We start from the raw sequence: 19,216 nt of genomic DNA on the forward strand, positions 1-19,216 counted from the left end.
ATTTAAGCGACGCCAGATCCAAGAGTTTGATCACTAGTTTCCCTTGCTCTGGCCCGGCCTCCTGCTGGATCTCCAGGGCTGCTTTCTTCGCCCGTACTCGGTCCCTACATGCCATGATCACTCGGCCCTGACGCCGCAGCAGCTCCGCGGCCGTGGCTTTTCCGATACCACTGTTTGCCTCGCAGCATATCGACGCCTTCATACATATGTTTATAATGGGGAAAAGCTTCACACTGCTGATCGTTCAGTGGCCCCGAACAACGTCCCCTATGAAAACGTCCAGTTCATGAGCAGGTTTGTAGGCGTAAACATTCACGCATGTGGGAAGTAACTGGAATGTTGTTCAACTACATTACCCAGTCAAAGCGGTTTAAAACGCAATGCGTGTTTTATTTATTTACAATAAAAGTACATGTTATGTGTGTTGGAGTTAAGTTTTACACCCCGATCTAGGCTTTAGACACTCATGTTTCTAGTCAATTTTGTTTTAGGATCACAAACTTAACAGCTTTAATTAGACACACAATATAAAGCACGCTCAATTAAGATCACTCATTTAATTTACGATTATACAGAATAAATCCAGTCTTTAACAACAGTTTTGTGGACAAAACAAAAGTAAACATTGTACATTTCATGATAAACACATTCTAAATAAAATGTAACACATTCTTCACACTCTCATCCTTATTTCAGGATTTGCTCAGTTCTTTTAATATTGTGGCAAGGTCTATCAGGAACACTAGTGGTGGGCAACACAGGTCAGTTTTAGGACTGAGTAGATTAAAATCTGCTAAATTTACATCGAACACCATCTTACACTATAAATAAAATAGACAGTTGCAATGTATGTTCCCTGAGATAGAATTAAATATTCTGAATTTTAATCTTTAAATGTTCTCCCCACTGTGCAATAAAACATGCAATACCCAACTATCTATGCTTATATTTATTGCACGTTATTGATTTAATAAACCATAAATCTATCCAATTTCTTTGAATATAATTTGTGTATTGCACATCTGTACATACAATATACTGTCTATTGTCTTTTTGTCTATTGTATTGTTTTTACATTTATTATTTTTATTTATTATTCATTATTTCTTACTCATTTTAATTTTGTTATCTGTGTCTTGTCACTTGTCATCCTATCTGTGCACTGGAAGCTTCTGTCACCAAGACAAATTCCTTGTGTGTGTAAGCACACTTGGCAATAAATCTCTTTCTGATTCAAAATGAACTATTTAACATCTTAAAAAGTTGTAATGATCAAGGCATAAAGGCTGGTAAATGCATCTACAGTAACTGCAAATTATTCTCCAAAAGAAAAAGAAAGGGCTGCAGTATGCACAGTAGTTTTAACCTCTTAGTGCTGACAGATTAGTACAGCACATAACATGCTACATACTAATATACGTTACATAATACACAAGGTCAGTTCCAGTGATCTTTTTAACTTATACTATCTGTACAGATCAAGGTTCAAAACTCTCTGAAGCAAATAAATAAATAAAATGACCTCTAATGTGAAGAGGCTTTCATTCATGTGCTTCACTTCCCAGCTCATTATTAATATAAGTAAACATTTTTTTTATAACTATTGTATAGAATAGACGCAAGACACTGAATAGGTGTTGAGGTACCTAAAGACATGGGACTCTGACATTTGCATTTGATAATCATCAAAACTTTTTGGCATCACTTGTGTCTATGCATTTCCCCTTATGATACTTCTGTCCAATCCCATAGGGCACATGAGCAGCGATTGTACCAAGCTCCTGGGCACCCTCAATGTGAAACATCTGATCATCAAAGAAGATGTGAGGCCTGATCTTCTGTAGGAGAGGCCCCTTAGGAGCCCCTGCCAAAAAGAGGGCCTCGTCTACCTCCAACCCCCAGCTCCGTAGGGTCTTCAGAACGCGGGCCCCAGCACTGGCAGCACTTCGAGCTGTGACGAGGTAGGTGCGAATAGGGCAGTTGATTCGTTGGTTTTTTACATAGAATTTGCGCTGGAGTTTACCCAGTGCTTCAAGGAAACATTTCAGGGGGCCCTAGGAGAGGTTGATGCAATGACAAATCAAGGATCAAAAAGACATTGCATGCTCAAAACATGACATGATGGATACATTTTTTTAATCACTATTAATAATGAATATTAGAGGTTATTTTTATGTTACCCAGTCTTAGTTTACCTGAGCCAGAGGCTTGTTCTCAAACTCTTTCTCATGCCTAAAAAAAGTATCCAATCCGTGTTTCTTTACGATAATCTCAGACTCGTCAGAAAACAAAACAGCATCTCCGTCGAATGCTACACGTAGTTGAGTGTCACTGAGCTCATTCTCACTGTCACAGGCGAACATCGTGCCAGCTGCTATTCCTGTGAAAATGGTCATTTAAAGCAAATTTAGCTTCCTGTTCATCTAATTTAAAGATGGTTTTGCATCAACCTGAAAATGCCTTTTTTTAAATAAATACCTTCTTCGATAGCTTCTTGTACTTTCTTTGAATCTTTGGACAGATAGAGGTTGGTCATGTAGGCCTTTAGGTAACCAATTGGACTCTCTCCACCCGTCATGCAAAATCTCTCTATAGTTAGATCTGCAGAGAGAGAATTCATGTTATTGTTGTTCATATATTATGTAAAATGCAGTACATACAGTGTACATTTGCATCTGTCCAGCATGCTGCAAACCTTATAAAGAATGTCTTTAGGGAAATTTTGGTCAGTGTACCTGCACTGACTTTTTTTTATTTTGCTTTTTAGTGGTGCATGTTGGTTTATATCTGTGTAGAATAAATATATTTAAAGGGGGCCTATTAAGTCTCAGATGTCCACAGAATGTGTCTGTGAAGTTTCAGCTCAAAATACCCCACAGATAATTTATGCCATTTTGAAAATGCCCATTTTGAGTGGAAGCAAAAAACATGCTGTATTTGTGTATGTATAAATGTGCTGTATAAATGCAAATGAGCTGCTGCTCCCCACCCACTTTCCAAAATAGGGCTGCGACTTTACAGCTTGTGCCTCGGATGCTCTGCCAAAACAAAACATCTATTTAGTTTTTGATTATCAAGTTTTTCACTCTCATTGCAGTTCTTCATCATTATAAATTGTTATTTATTCTTATTGCTTCTTATTTGCATGTGTTTTAAAGCATATCATTTCAAAGTGCCCCATTATGGATTTTTGAAAATTACTTCTGTATATTTACTTCATATACTGTGTAAATGTAGCTGTATGTGAATGTAAACAGTCTGCAGGGTTTTTAAGCTGAAAGTGCATCATAAAGTTATTGTCTCAAAAGAAAGAGATTTTTGTAATTCAAATCCTGTTTCTGTGAAGCTGCAAAATATGTAGTTCTGTCGCGTTATAGTTCTGCTAATCAGCTGTGGGCCTGCTATTGTCTAGAAATGTGTAGATCAGTGGTTCCCAACCTTTTTCAACTCGCGGCCCACACAACCAAACATATATGTTTGCGCGGCCCACTGCAAAAAAAAAAAAAAAATATCTGACCCCGCTATTGTTGGGTTTATAACTAAGTACTCAGAAGCTAGATTGTTAACTCTATTTATTGAATGAACTAGGGCTGTGCGATATGGACAAAAAAAAAAAAAACGTGATTTTTTGATCAATTTTGCTATTTCGATTTTAATCACAATTTTGACGCACACATATATGCTTTACAGTCATAAATACCTTTAGGATGAATTTGAAACATATTTCCAAAAGAAAACCAATTAGAGCTTTATCAAAAAGTTGTAACGTCTCTAGAACAGACATAAGTCAAAATAATCACTATACTCAAGTGTTGAAATAGATTTGTTATACATTATACAGGTTCACACGTTTGCAGTGTGTATACAGTATGTGTATGCAATGCAGAAGCAGCATTGAGAGCGCATTATTGTAACGCGAAAGCACATTAAAATAATGCACGAGCACGAATCTCTCCGCTCACACGCAGATTTCCTTTGCTCTGTCACAAAACCAGACGTGCTTGCTCAGATACACGCTGCTCTCGTGCGGAGAGTGTGCTCCCTTAAAACGTGTCTCCTCTCACTTAAACTCACAACTCTCTCTATGCTCGTGTGCTAGATATTAATTATTTTCGCACATTTTTATCTCTAGCCTTTTACCGCGTGCAGTGTGAACGCTCTGATCCGTTAACATGGGCTCTGAAAAAAGGCGCATCACAGACAGTGTGAACCTGGAGATAGGCATATGCCCAGTCTGCTCTGTTCTCGCGCTAGGGGTGTTGCATTCTGATTGGATCGGATAGCATACTGCGGGAGGTCAGGGCCGCAGAAAATCGTACTATAAAGCGATTTAGAAATCGTGCACGCTCAGATCGTTATTTTATGAGGATTTCTATTAATCACACACCGCTAGAATGAACTGCCAATGAACAGAAAATAACTCGGACTGGCAGCGCTCAGCATAACGGGAAACAGTCAGCAGAGCAAGCAGTCAGGAGGGAACATGTTGACAGCCATTTATCCATGTTTGAATTTGTTGTTTCTGTAGCATATGCAGAAAAAATATCTAAGATAAATTAGCGGTTTATTCTTAAACTATTTTTGTTATTTAATTATATATATGAAATATATTATTTATTTTTTAATAGTAATTGGCGGCCCACCTGCAATACCATGGGTCGCGGCCCCCTAGTGGGTCACGACCCACAGGTTGAAAACCACTGGTGTAGATTATAAGAAATGTCTGTTGTACTTATTACTTAGTCACATGATAAAGGATGAAGCAATACGGTGGTTTACAAACTGCAGTGCTTTATCAGTACTCTGTCTTTGTTCCGCAAAGCATATACCATTATTTTTTAGGTATTTACTACCAAGCTGTGTGCCCGGTTCCCTTACATAAGTAAAACAACTTTCCTCCTCTGATTCTTTAATTTTAGAACAGAGTGGAGCACTATAATTATAATAGGATGCATTATTGATAAGCCGTAATCCAGTAATGGCGACGGGTGTTCATCAGAGCAGAGTATCCTCATGTGAAGGAGGGGTTTCGAAAGATGAATTTTTGAACAAATAATTTGAGAGCTGTTGAGAAATAACGTAAAATGAAATGCATATTATAGGAAAATGAAAGGGTTTTTTAACCTTCATGCTTGTAAACCTTTTGTTGGGGATAAATGGATTTTTATCATTATAGGGTGGTTGTGTACATACTGCCAACACACATTTATGTTCAAACACCATGTGTGAATTTTGCATAATAGATCCCCTTTAAAAAATATAATGATGATCACCATAAAAGGCGAAATTCAAGGCTAGCAAATGTTGTCTGGTTGAAGAGGAGCTTTAAGCATTTTGAGTTCTGTTGGTTTTCTGTGTCACAGAAATCCCTGCTTTATTTCCATACCATAGTAATTGATGCTGTTAATGAGGCGAACTCCGACCTGGGCATGGTTATTGGTCATCAACACAATATCAAACAGCTCCTCACTGTCTGGGTATAGTTCTCTTAAACGGGCATTTACATTCATCAGGGCCTGTTGATACGAAAAACAGAAAATTAATAAAGGCATGGCTGTGGGTGTCTAAGGATATCCACGTTAGGCAACACTGCTGTGATTAATGGTTGATTAGTTCACTTGTATATAATCATAAACAGTGGGCAGAACACAATAATGCTCTGTGTTTGAGTCCTTCCCTGCAATAAAAAGAACTAAAGTCCATCCATTAACAAAACTGAAGGCAAACATTTGTTTTCCATACAGGTTGATATACAAATTTTCCCAGCGATTTGCATTAGTGCAAATTTTATTTGTCCTGTAGATATATTCATGTGGTTTGAAAGCTCGAAAACAGGGTTCATATTAGAGTAGCAGCACTATGGGTGGTCAGTGCAGGCCAGTCCACATTTATTTATTTTCTTATACTGATTGTGCCAACATTAAGATCTGTCTGAGCCAGTGCTAATAAACAGTTTCTATACATAAATTACAAAACTGCTAGATAGTAACTACTTTACTAATGTGTAATGAATTAATTGCTAAAAATAAATACATTGTGTACCCTTTTGTGTTGTTAATAAAGTCCTTCAAGGCATTTGCTCCTCTTTACAAATGTGTCAAGATTTATTTGTTGAAATTTCTTGTCATTTGTAATCCATGCCAAATGACATTACAGGAGTAATATACCTAGGTGATGTAAACCGAGGTGTGTTGCAAGGTGCTGCAAGAGTGCATCAGCCAGGCTCCATGTAGAAATTCCATTAATCTTCTCCACTGGGGAATTGATTTAAAATGATAACATGTAAACTATTAAAGGCAGGCCTCCCGAGAGCTATGAGGTTGTAAATTGATGGCATATGTCCACATTTCAGCTTTTTAACTTTTAAATAATCTTGTTTAACCACAGTATTCCTGCATGTTGGAAAGCTACATTACTCATCATTACTCACGATTCTGCAACAAAACTACACAATTGATAGTATTGAAACAAACAAATCATGCCAAAATAAATAGAGTCAATGCTTTATATATTTATCCATTTTTCATTTGATTGTCCATCACAATTCTTCATGAGATTGGAGCAATAAAGCTGTACACATTTTTACTATACACATTTACTAATCAGTCTTCAAGTAAAAAAACAATGGGGAAAATACTGAAAAGGAAGGAGGCCACTGTTGCACTCTATTACAGTACTAGTGTCCAGTTACAGTCCCTATGGCATCAGGTTCCTGACAGGTGCTGATGGATGTAGGCTGAATGTTATGATCAGTTTTTAAATATAGGATCATTATTATGCATTTTGTTTGAAAAATCATTTAGTAAAGCTTACACCTGTTGTTACCTTAACGAAAGGAAACGAGACTCCTGGGGTAAACGGCTGGTCCTCGAGCTCTAGCTGGTGCGCGACGTACCTCTCCAGCCCCTCCTCTTCAAACACTTTCCTCTCCTTCACCATGTTAAACAGCGTTCGCGAGGACACCGCAATCGTCACAGCGTTGCTAGGTTTGGGCTGAAATTTAAAAGCAACAAATGTTTACAGCGCCTGTAGACGACAACCCAAGCGGCTCTACGTGTTCAGACCTGTATGGGCAGAACTGCTATCACTGACGCACCATCGATAATGGAGGCGAACAACACGACGCGCTCGCTTTCAGTTTTGACAGCTACATTTGATATCATTTTAAGCTATTTCTAGTTTGTCGCGTCGCTAGTATTATAGTTTGGGTATCAGATGAGGGAGACGCTGCTGTCATTCACATTCGCAGATTACATCCACAAACAAACGCTTACCGGACGGGGCTTCATCGGTGTTTTTGCCTCGTCAAATAACGCTTTTACAGCTACCCAGTCTTTTTCTTCGCAGTTGTCGGATTTGGACTGTCCTCCTCTCTCTGTCCCTTCAGGTTTGCTCATATTGTTATGGGGTCAGGGGGACAGAATTGTTGTGTCCTGCTTGCTGCGGTATTTGAGTTACTCTCAGCATCAACACGACCATGTGACGTCACCAGCCTTAGACAAGTGTCTGACGATTTAAAAGCAAAATAAATAAATGAAAAATAACGATTTACATCGCTGCCATATCTCATTTTAAAGTGCTCTAAAAGCGCCGTTTAAATGCACTTAACTTAAACTTTTTGTACTTTTAGTTAGGCTACGGACAACAAAAGCTCAGTTTCTGTTAAAATGTATGTACTTCTTTAGCTGGCTATTATCTGAATGCATTCAAGTGTTTACTTGTTGTTTACCGAACAGCTATTTTGTAATGGCAACTATTACAAAATATATGTTTTAGTTTTAGGGTCAGAATAGTTTTGAACTAAATGTTAAAACATGTATAATCCACTATATATAGGCCTATATTTACCATTTATATGTAATTGTATTTTTGACTTAACAGCTAGCCCCAGTCTTCCCTAGAACACATAGGCTACAGGTGCTGCTATTATTATTATTATTATTATTATAAGTGCATTTTTGTAAATGCATGTAACCATTGGTTTTTGTAAAGCTATGGAAGTATTTGTAGTAATGAACTAATTTATTTATTTATTTATTTTAATCCCACACATCATTGCCCTTGAGATCATTTACAGTACACATCTGATTTACCCTCTCAATATGTGGCATTGGATAGTTTCTGGTGTGTTTATCAAGAAAGACAAAATAATAATAATAATAATGTCTTCATATTCTCTGTTAAAATAGTGAGAAACCAGAACAAAGACAAATACATTTATGTAATGATTTATTGATCAGTTTCTCCATTAAAATATAATCACCAGCTCAACAATTCCATAAAATCAGCTTTTTCCTTAATTTCATTTACAATTTAAGCCTTAAGAAACAAGACTTAAAATAATTACCAAATGTAGCTTTTCTGACATTGTAAATCATGTTGCGGAAGAAAATCTGGTTTCACCCTTTTACATATAAGATTCGGTTTTATTCTCATTTATTCTTCACACCATAAGATACATGAGCACCAATAACCCCATTTTGAAGGGCTACTTCAACATGTGTCATCTGGTCATCAAAGAATATGTGAGGATTGATTGCTTTCAACACAGGCCCTTTAGGGGCCCCACACAGAAAGAATGCCTCATTTATCTCCAGATTGTTCTCCTGAAGAGTCTTTAGGGCTCTGATTCCAGGACTTGATGTGCCGCGTGATGTTACCAAGTAGGTACGAATTGGAATCTTTTGGTGTCTCTTCTGGAGACCTTCCAAAGCTTTAAAAAACTCACTCAAAGGACCCTGCAAAATAATGTAACAAAATATATTTTTTTAGAGAGAGAGAGATAATTACTACATTATTACACTAAAAAAACTTATTTTAAGGCATTTAAGTTGGCATATAGGGCATGCTTTTGATTATGACAGACAATTTCAACTTTCAACTCCGTGTGTGTATAGAGTAGTAGCACTTTTACAGTTGAATTATCAGTGGAAGCTTCCTTTGAATATCGTTTTAAATAACAAGTCTGTGTGGTGTGTGCCTTGCGAATGTAAAATAAAACAAGGGTTGACTGAACCATTTGAGAATCAGCAGACTTACAAGTGGTTTCAGAACAACAGTCTTACCAATGCCAAAGGTGTGGCCTCATTATCACGCTCATTTTGAAAGAAAGCCTCTAGACCTTTCTCTGCTGTGACTTTCTCTGACTCATCTGAAAACAGGACTCCATCACCATCAAAGGCCACACGTAACACTTCATCCCTGTACTCATGGTACTCTCTCTGGAACATGGTGGCTGCTCCGTATCCTGAACAAGAATGCCTCATTTAAAAGTTATAGAAGTAACACTTCTGTTGTGTTTTATACTCTAAATACCTACATGAAGAAAAAAAAAAAAAACTTGAAGCATCACCTGCACTGATGGCCTCTCTCACATTCTGTTCGTTTGTGGAAAGGAAGAGAATAGGCTTGATCACCTTAAGGTGTTCTAGGATGGGTTTTTCCAATCTCACAATCGTAATTTTTAGATCTGCACAGACAGCATCACAACATTGTATTTAGTAGAAAAAAATATTTTATTCATTTTTATACAAAAATAAAACATTTTAGGGTCTACAGTGACTTAAAGAGATACTTCAGAAAAGTTTCCTTATTTGCATTGATCGCAACAAAATGTTTTGTAAGTTATAGTAAGTAGCCATGATATATCTTAATGTGAAAGAGCACTAGTAAGATTCTTCAGAATTCTTCATTGTGTTACATGCAAGAAAATAAAGTTTTGTTGAACATTCTTCTACACTTACTATAGTGGTCAATTCTCTTTTTGAGGTGATCCATGTTGGTACATGTAGATATCAACACAATTTTAAATGACTCCTCAACGGCTGGATCCATCTCCCTCAAATGTTGATTCACCATCTTAAGTGCCTAGGGTAGAGTGGTCAAATTCACTCAATACAGCAATATCAGATTAAACAAATTAGGTGACTTAATATTCTTGATTGATTTAACTAAGTTAAGTACTTGTGTATTACAGTATTTGTGTCAGATAGTGAAAAGCATTCTCAGTGAAAATAGATACACATGGGAAAAAAAATACAAACATTCTGCTGATGTTTAATAATAGTACTAGAGGATTCCAAATGACCTTTTCATTTCCAAACTGGGTTTACAGGTAAAAGTAAATGCATTATTGATTGACACAGATAATATAGAGGAAAATACATTTTCACTGAAATTCTGTTACCTTGATTAATGGAAAAGCAACTCCTGGGGAATTATCTTGTCTAAATAATGCACACGATGAAACTGCAATGGTGAATGGTGCCACTGAAAAATAAAGAGGCAGAGTGGTTAAAGAAGGACCAAAATGTTTAATTCAAGCTTAAAGGTCCCATGACATGGATTATTTCCTTTTCTTTAAATGCTTTTTAATGTTTCCTTAGGTGTACTTATATTGTTAGTATGATTTTTACATTTAAAATTTAGAAATAAAAAGCATTTTTATATCCTGATAATAGCCCTCTGGCTTGAATGCTCTGTTTGAAGGGGCGTGTCTGCTGTGAGACTCCGAGTAAATGACAACTGTTGTGATTGGCTGACATCTTTGCATTTGAAATGCATATTACATGTGGACCCCTCTCAAATATATATATATATATATATATATATATATATATATATATATATATATATATATATACTACAGCTGTCGAGATTAACGAATCGTGGATTTGTTGATTATATAATTATTTTTTCGATCTTTTCCCATCACATGAAAGGCTGCAGTGATGAGCATTGAGTAGACAGAGTCTGTTTATCGCGTGAATGCAGTCATCTCGTCATTATTGCAACACGTTTTCTCTCACAAAATGCTTTCACCACAACTAACAGCAAACACATGAATACAGTAAGAGCTTTGTTGTGCAGCATAACAGCGTCATTCATTGTAACGGCAGTTTGGGCAAGTGTGCAGATATACTCTCGAAGTGTGACAGCTCCAAAAAAAAAGGGAGCGTTCTTTGATCGCTCTCTGTAGTTAAATCACAATTTAAATAACAGATTTGTTTCATGCTACTAAGAGAAACAACGTGAAGTTGATCGTTTAGTCACTGGCTTGATTCACAGATGCATAAACAGTATTAAACGATTTAGAAAGAAAGTCTGTGTGAACTTGAATGATTAGCTACACATCAGAAATCACTGATCACAGATCAGGCATTAATGAACACTTTTACTCACTGTTTGTGGCGGTGCTGTCGAATCCATATCATAAAAGTCTGTTTGTAACGCCTTTGCTGACATTGCGACTGAATTATATGTAAATATTTGGGCGGGCAAAGCAGAGAAAGGGGAGGTAACATTTCTCTTTACAACGTCACAAAGAGGAGATTCCAGATCAGCCTGTTTGAGCTTCCGTTTTCTCAAAGACAGAGAAAGATAGCAAAATCTCGATTTGCACTGATTAAAATTTTTAGAAACTTGGGGACCACATACATGCTAGGGGAAGTCATATTAATGTTAAAAAACCTCAGAAAGTGAAATTTTCATGTCATAGGACCTTTAAGATTTATTTAATATTAGGGCGCAACAGTATTATTTCTTAGATATTGTTATATGAAACTTGAACACACAACATACTTTTGAGCTCATAGGATGGACTTCTTTCAGTTCTTGACTGACGTTTTCTCTGTTTGTAGACAACAAAACACGTTATTCCGTGCATTAAATTAGTAAAAAAAAAAGATTATATATATATATATATATATATATATATATACAGTACAGACCAAAAGTTTGGAAACATTACTATTTTTTATGTTTTTGAAAGAAGTTTCTTCTGTTTATCAAGCCTGCATTTATTTGATCAAAAATAGAGAAAAAAATGTAATATTGTGAAATATTATTACAATATAAAATAATTGTTTTTAAATTTATTATACTTTAAATTATCATTTATTTCTGTGATGCAAAGCTGAAGTTTTAGGATCATTATCACATGATCCTTTAGAAATCATTCCAATATGATGATTCATTATCAAAGTTGGAAACAGTTCTGCTGCTTAATATTTTTTCAGAAAATGTGATACTTTTTTAGGATACTTTGATGAATAAAAAGAAAAAAAAAAGAAAAAAAAAGAAGCTATGTTTTTAAAATGTAAATATTTTGTAATAACAATATACACTACTGGTCAGTAATTTGGGGTCAGTAATTTTTTTTTCTTTTTAAAAAAATAAATAAAATCAATACTTTTATTCAGCAAGGATGTTAAATTGATAAAAAAGAAAATATATTATTAGAATATATATTATTAGAATTTTCTTTTTTTTTTAATAAATGCAGTTCTTTTTAACCTTTTATTCATCAAATATATTAGACAGCAGAACTGTTTCCAACACTCCAATATTAGAATGATTTCTAAATGATCATGTGATAGACTGGATGTTACATGTGACACTGAAGGCTGGAGTAATGATGCTGAAAATTCAGCTTTGCATCACAGGAATAAATTATTTTTTTTAAAGTATATTCAAATAGAAAACTATTATTTTAAGTTGTAATAATATTTCACAATATTACTTTGTTTTTCTGTATTTTTTATCAAATAAATGCAGGCTTGATGAGCAGAAGAAACTTCTTTCAAAAACATTAAAAATAGTAACGTTTCCAAACTTTTGGTCTGTACTGTATATATATATATATATATATATTATTGTCAGACCTGTTTATAAGCTTAGATTTGTTTAAGCATACTTGCTGCTTTTCCAACTAAAGCTTAAAGAGTAATCTAATACAAGAAACAGACATGAAAACTAACATCCATCAAGTAGGTAAAGTATTTTTTAAAAAGTAGTTTAGACCGTAAGACACAAACGTGACATTTGAGAGACAGATATTAGAAAAACCTACCTTACGATTGTCCGTTGACTTGTCTGATACTGAAGATAATTCTACAGTATTTATAGACAGTGGAACAATGCTTGTGAATCTTTACATAGTAGGCGTTTTTTTTTTTTTTAGAATTTACTTTTCATTGGTCTAGTAAATCTTGTTTTGCAGGATTGCATTACTTGCATTGTTTAATTGTGCTGCATTCATTATTGTGGTGTTGGATGACTAGATCTTAACTTCACAGGGCTCATCAAAATGACCATTGTTCATTGTAAATTTGTGCTTTATAAGTTCAATAAGTAATGTTAACATGCATATCTTGATTTTACTTTAAGCTGATATGGAATAAATGTTAATCAAAGGCTGCATTTGAACTTGGCATTAATATGCGATTTAACATGGTTTATACAAGCAGACCAGATCATCAGCCAGTCAGGGGGTGACGCATTTACATTTCTTACATTACATCAGGTGGTCTTAGTATCTGGATAACTGATTGGATTTCTGTTTCCCACACAATTTTTAAATTAGGACTGTATCAGGGCTCCATCAGGGACGCATTCGAAAGGCAGAAGCTTCAAGTAGCCTAAAAGTGTAAAACAACTTTCTCTTATGCATCTATCAGTGGTAATGCCCATATAACATGGACCACATGTTACAATCGACCACAAATAGTTAAATAGTTAGAAAAATGTCATATTCCAATGCATTTCATGATTAAAAGGAGAGCACACAAGCATACATTATATTGGCTACTGTATGTGTAATAGGGAGATGTAAAATGTCAGAATCTAAATTAAACTAATAATCTCAGTCTTAATATTTCCCCACATTTATTTACAATTTATTTTTAAACAGAGACAGAAACTCTGTTACTCTAGGTCTTAATGTGTGATATGCTATATAATATTTTCCATGGTAAGATTATAAAATATATTAGTATGTTTTGGGAAAAATCATGCAATTGTTAATCTAATTAATGTAATTTTTGGTTCAAACCATGCCACTGTAATGTATAATAAATGGCGTGTTGTCTTATTTTTCCACATTAAAGATGGAAGCCCTTCTGTTTAATATGGTGACCAAGACACATTCTTCACAATGTCTTTATGTAGTCATCATTACATAAGTTGCCAGCTGATGCTGAGAAAACTTGTGAGTCTCGTTTGTTTTAACAGGTTTGTGCAGGTACATTGTGTACTGCACATGCTTAACATTGTTCTTTCTTAGTTATGAAACAAGATCTAGTGCTTTTCTTGTAAATGGTATACCTGTTTGTGTGTGTGTGTGTGTTATGGTTATTATACACTCAGAAAAATGGTACAAAACCTGTCACTGGGGCGGTTGCTTTTTAAAAGGCACACCTTTGTACATAAAGAGTTAATTAGGGATGTAAAGATATTAATGTTTCTTATCAAGATTATAGTGACCAAAATTATAACAGTTATATCACGGTTTCATTAAAATGTGCTGGAGATGTTCAGAAAGTACCAACACTTAAATCACTTAACCAAGTTTCATATTTAAAAATGAACAAACAACAAATAAAATGACTTTTTGCCTGCATAATCGCTAAAACAATAACATTACCAATGATGTTTGATTTTGAAAGACAACTTGACTGACAAAAGTTTCATAGCATGTTGAAATATCTAATGTAAATGTTCAAATAAATCAAGTAAACATACAATTTTAGCCTTTAAATAAAGAAAATCTATGTCAAAATGATAATAGATTAATAAGTGAGTAAAATGTATTTACATACACCATACAGTGTGTGTGTGTGTGTGTGTATGTGTGTGTGTGTGTGTGTGCATTTTGGTTATTATACACATGCTGGCTATGACTAAGTGCAATTTAGGCTAAGACTATCTTCGTGTTTTTTTGATGCTATGACGAAATTATGCTAACCATTTTTTCTACTCAAACCGGTTTCAGAACAGTAATAATACAGAGAAACACATGAACAGAAACTGGTAAAAACGATTCTTGTCTGAGTAAACCGTTCTTCTCTCTCTCTCTCTCTCTCTCTCTCATTTAAGCCTTGTGGATTAATGCTTATTGGATACGCGGACCATTTTAAAAGATTGAGTTCGATTTGGTGAACTGGTTCAAGAAGATCCGGTTACATTGAATGATTCGTCCGCGAACCGGATATCACTAAATGGCATGTGTTTTGAAATCTCACAACAGACCGGAAGAGAAGACAATGCTGAATAAAGTCGTAGGTTTTGCTATTTTTGGACCAAAATGTATTTTCGATGCTTCAAAAAATTCTAAATGACCCTCTGATGTCACATGGACTACTTTGATGATGTCTTTCTTACCTTTCTGGATATGGACAGTATACCAGTCAATTTCTAGTCAACTAACCAATCAGAGGGGCGGAGCAAATTCCACACCAAACAACTGTCACAACTGTCATTTTGTTACAATGACGTGTCAACAAGCACAACAACGAGAAAAGTGCAGAAGAATTTAATATTGCTGGTCTCTGAGCATCCAGAGCATTTTAGTCAGAAAAAAATTATCTACCAAATCAGATACAAGTAACAGTTTAGCGGATATTCCGTATCATAGCAACCAAACCATCTCAACTGAAAAAAAAAAAAACGCTGCACCACAAAAAACGCTCTCAAGTGCTCACAGGTGGGCGTTTTCAGCAGAGTGCCTGGAGTTTTCAGCTGCCTAAAAACGCTTTGGTGGACACAGGGCCTAAAGCACGATTGTTTATGACAAGTGATGTCACTGATGTCCCAAAGTTTCTTGGCCACCTCCTCATCTGTGGCCTTAGCTAACAGCTGCTCCACATGACAGTTAGCAAAGCACTTCCCCACATCCAAAGAGCAAGCAAGATATATAGAAGTCTGTGCACCTTCCTCAGGGGACTTAAAGAAGGCCTGTGAAGCTAGGTTAAATAGTGGTTTCGCCAGCAGTGGCATGTGTACATGCCTGCCCAGGTTAGTCTGCACAATCCCTGGGGTGAGAGCATTTACCGTCACTCCACTCTCCTCGAGTCGATGAGAAAGCTCCAGTGTGAATAGAAGATTGGCTAGTTTACTCCGTGCATAAGCAAAAGCTTTATCATAACTCTGCTCGCTGTTCAGGTCATCAAAGTTTATTTCACCATCGTGAAACCACCATCATTTCTTGTAGAGCTTGGAGGATACCATAACGATCCGGCTAGGAGTAGAATGTTTGAGGAGGTCCAGCAGGAGGTTAGTGAGTAAGAAGTGACCCAGATGATTAACAGCGAACTGCATCTTGAACCCATCTTCTGATTTGGGGTAAGGACACTGATAGATTCCAGCATTGTTTATGAGGATATCAATCCTTTGAGATAAAACAGATATTGCAAATTATAAAGGTATTCAGTATTTCAGAACACAAGAATGAGAAGATGAAATAAATCACAACCCTAGAAATCACTAAAAAAATATATTCTACACTAATTTAGAATTCTTTAGATTGTACGTTATTTATTTTCTTTATACACAAGATTTAAAAATTGGGCCATAGATAAAACAGTAGAAACAGCAATAAACAAGGAAATCTTTCAATTGATCAACTCTTATATGGGTCATTATGAACAAAATTATATTATATTATATTATATTATATTATATTAATTATATTATATTATATTATATTATATTATATTATATTATATTATATTATATTATATTATATTATATTATATTATATTATATTATATTATATTATATTATATATGTTGATCGAGTGGCCCATGGTGGCTGTGGGGTTATGGTATGGGCAAGCGTATGTTATGGACAATGAACACAGGTGCATTTTATTGATGGCATTTTGAATGCACAGAGATACCATGACAAGATCCTGAAGCCCATTGTTGTGCCATTCATCCACGACCATCACCTCATGTTGCAGCATGATAATGCATGGCCCCACCCTTACAGAAAAAACACATGATTTTCACATGTGATCGCATGTTTTCCACATGTGATCACATGTGGCCTCATGTGAACAAATTGTCACCACATGTGAACAACATGCCACCACATGTGAACAACATGTGACCACATGTGAACAACATGTCACCACATGTGAACGTTTCACCACGTTAACAACATGTGACCACTTGTGAATGTTTCACCACATGTGATCGTTTCACCACATGTGAACAACATGTGACCACATGTGAACGTTTCACCACATGTTAACAACATGTGACCACATGTGACCCTGATAGCATACACTTCCGGGCCTTATCTGGGCCAAATATGGCACATATGGCTGAGTTCTGGCAGTGGCAGAGGTCATTTGGGCCAGATTTGGCCCACACACATCAAGCCGGTTTTAGTGTCAGTTCCGGCATGTTGTATGTGGGCCAGATCCGGCCCATGTGTGACAAACCGGTTATAGGTTGAGTTCTGGCTTGTTGCGTGTGGGCCAGATCCGGCCCATGTGTGACAAACCGGTTTTAGGTTGAGTTCTGGCTTGTTGCGTGTGGGCCAGATCCGGCCCATGTGTGACAAACCGGTTTTAGGTTGAGTTCTGGCTTGTTGTGTGTGGGCCAGATCCGGCCCATGTGTGACAAACCGGTTTTAGTTTGAGTTCTGGCTTGTTGCGTGTGGGCCAGATATGGCCTATACCAGGTGACCAGATGTGCCATTTTCTGAAGACACATCCTGGCAGATCACCTTACTTTACCAGTCAGTGGTTCTAAAACTATTTTGAGTACTGGAAGCCCATAATATTTCAGGACGCGTAATATAAATACATACACACATTTATTTGTCCTACACGGACCTGTTATGAAGTTGCAATGTTATTCGATTTTTTTACATTTTTGTACCATGTCCTCTGGTGTGACGCCATGTCCTTTGAACTTTTTCGGAACCACTACAAATGTTTTATGCTTTGTTGTGCATTAATATGACACCCCTAAATTATATATTTTTTTTATTAAAAAGTGCATGTTAAGCTACATAATCCTAGAAAATTTTGCAAATGTGTCTTGCTTGCCACTAATGACAGGTTAGCTTGGAATAACAAGGTTATTAATTGACAGAAAAGGCTGAAACGTCCTTTGGTGTGATAAAAAAAAAAAAGTCCTCCATTGTGACACCTGTACTGTCACACCACAGGACAAAGTTTCTTTAAAAATCATTTTAAATAATTAAATAATATTTGTTTAGCTCCTTTTTTACACTTTTAAATGCAATAATTGCATTCATTAAATTAAGCTCTAATCATCAAAAAAAAAAAAAAATTATGAATCTTTAGAATATATGAAAATTTCACTTTTTAATAAAAAAAAGTTACAAAAAAATGAACTTTTTTCATGATATTCACATTTCTTCAAGATGCACCTTATACACACACACACACACACACACACACACACACACACACACACACACATATATGAGTGTTCGTAAAAGCAACAATACAAAATCTTAAACTATAAAAGTGCCACTTTGTCCCACTATTATGTGCAGGCCTGGCATTTTGCACTGGGCTATAGAACTACAAAATTAATTTTAAATGAGCAATATCATAATTGAATGACATTTTGAATTATGTGATCTAATTATATCCACCAAGCAATTGTATGTGAATGTGTGAGACTTATGGTCATGGTTATAGGGAAATAACAAGAAGAACAAAGTGCAGTAAACGGTAAAACTGTTTGCACTACAAACCAGTACGTTCATAATTAAGACAATACATTAAAAATAACAAGGTAAGATACAGCAGTTTGCAACAGTAAACAGCAAAACAAGCTGTTTGTACAGCTAATATAGCTGGAATGACACCGAAAGCCAGACACATTAAATTTACAAATGACCGCGCCCCCTCTTACAGAAAAAAAAGGGGCATATGTTTATTTATGTAACGTAAGCGTGTGACTTTTAATTCGTGACGTGCTTTCATGGGCGTGCGCGCGGACCGGATGGAGTTGCCATGGAAACGGAGCGCAACACTGCAAATGTCACGAGGAAACACCCCGTTTCTCGCTGATTTCACTGTTTTCAGGTGAGTTAAGTCCATAAAATCACACAAATATTACTTATAACTGTTGTTGACACTTCTCTTACTTGTATTTGACTCGCTTCTGTTGTTTATTTACTTTATAGGAATGGTTTAATGTCTTCGAAAAAGTCATTAGCATGTTAGCATTTCTACCGTTTTCAGACGACGTATCATCAGCCAGGCTCCATGTAGAAATTCCATTAATCTTCTCCACTGGGGAATTGATTTAAAATGATAACATGTAAACTATTAAAGGCAGGCCTCCCGAGAGCTATGAGGTTGTAAATTGATGGCATATGTCCACATTTCAGCTTTTTAACTTTTAAATAATCTTGTTTAACCACAGTATTCCTGCATGTTGGAAAGCTA

The 19,216-nt window shown here is 35.9% G+C and overlaps 2 protein-coding genes and 1 pseudogene across 2 annotated transcripts; all 3 read right to left on the reverse strand.

The window, feature by feature from the left end:
• LOC132110299 (retinol dehydrogenase 14-like) overlaps positions 1 to 17,689 on the reverse strand; it is a 35,072-nt pseudogene extending 17,383 nt beyond the window's left edge.
• Positions 1,107 to 7,473, reverse strand: LOC132110581 (cytosolic 5'-nucleotidase 1A-like). Its single transcript, XM_059517301.1, has 6 exons — positions 7,275 to 7,473; positions 6,826 to 6,993; positions 5,387 to 5,516; positions 2,479 to 2,601; positions 2,196 to 2,380; positions 1,107 to 2,054 (listed from the first exon to the last, which is right to left on the reverse strand). Exons 1-6 carry the CDS (start codon positions 7,395 to 7,397, stop codon positions 1,686 to 1,688), a joined length of 1,098 nt encoding a protein of 365 aa, XP_059373284.1. The 5' UTR covers positions 7,398 to 7,473; the 3' UTR covers positions 1,107 to 1,685.
• Positions 8,217 to 10,303, reverse strand: LOC132110584 (cytosolic 5'-nucleotidase 1A-like). The gene is made up of 5 exons (XM_059517304.1): positions 10,187 to 10,303; positions 9,744 to 9,867; positions 9,353 to 9,469; positions 9,066 to 9,247; positions 8,217 to 8,738 (listed from the first exon to the last, which is right to left on the reverse strand). The coding sequence occupies exons 2-5, from the start codon at positions 9,856 to 9,858 to the stop codon at positions 8,433 to 8,435; spliced, it is 720 nt and encodes a 239-aa protein (XP_059373287.1). The 5' UTR covers positions 9,859 to 9,867; positions 10,187 to 10,303; the 3' UTR covers positions 8,217 to 8,432.
• Positions 17,690 to 19,216: the final 1,527 nt, after the last annotated feature.

This window comes from Carassius carassius, chromosome 30 (assembly GCF_963082965.1).
Source record: "Carassius carassius chromosome 30, fCarCar2.1, whole genome shotgun sequence".
Lineage (NCBI taxonomy): Eukaryota > Metazoa > Chordata > Actinopteri > Cypriniformes > Cyprinidae > Carassius > Carassius carassius.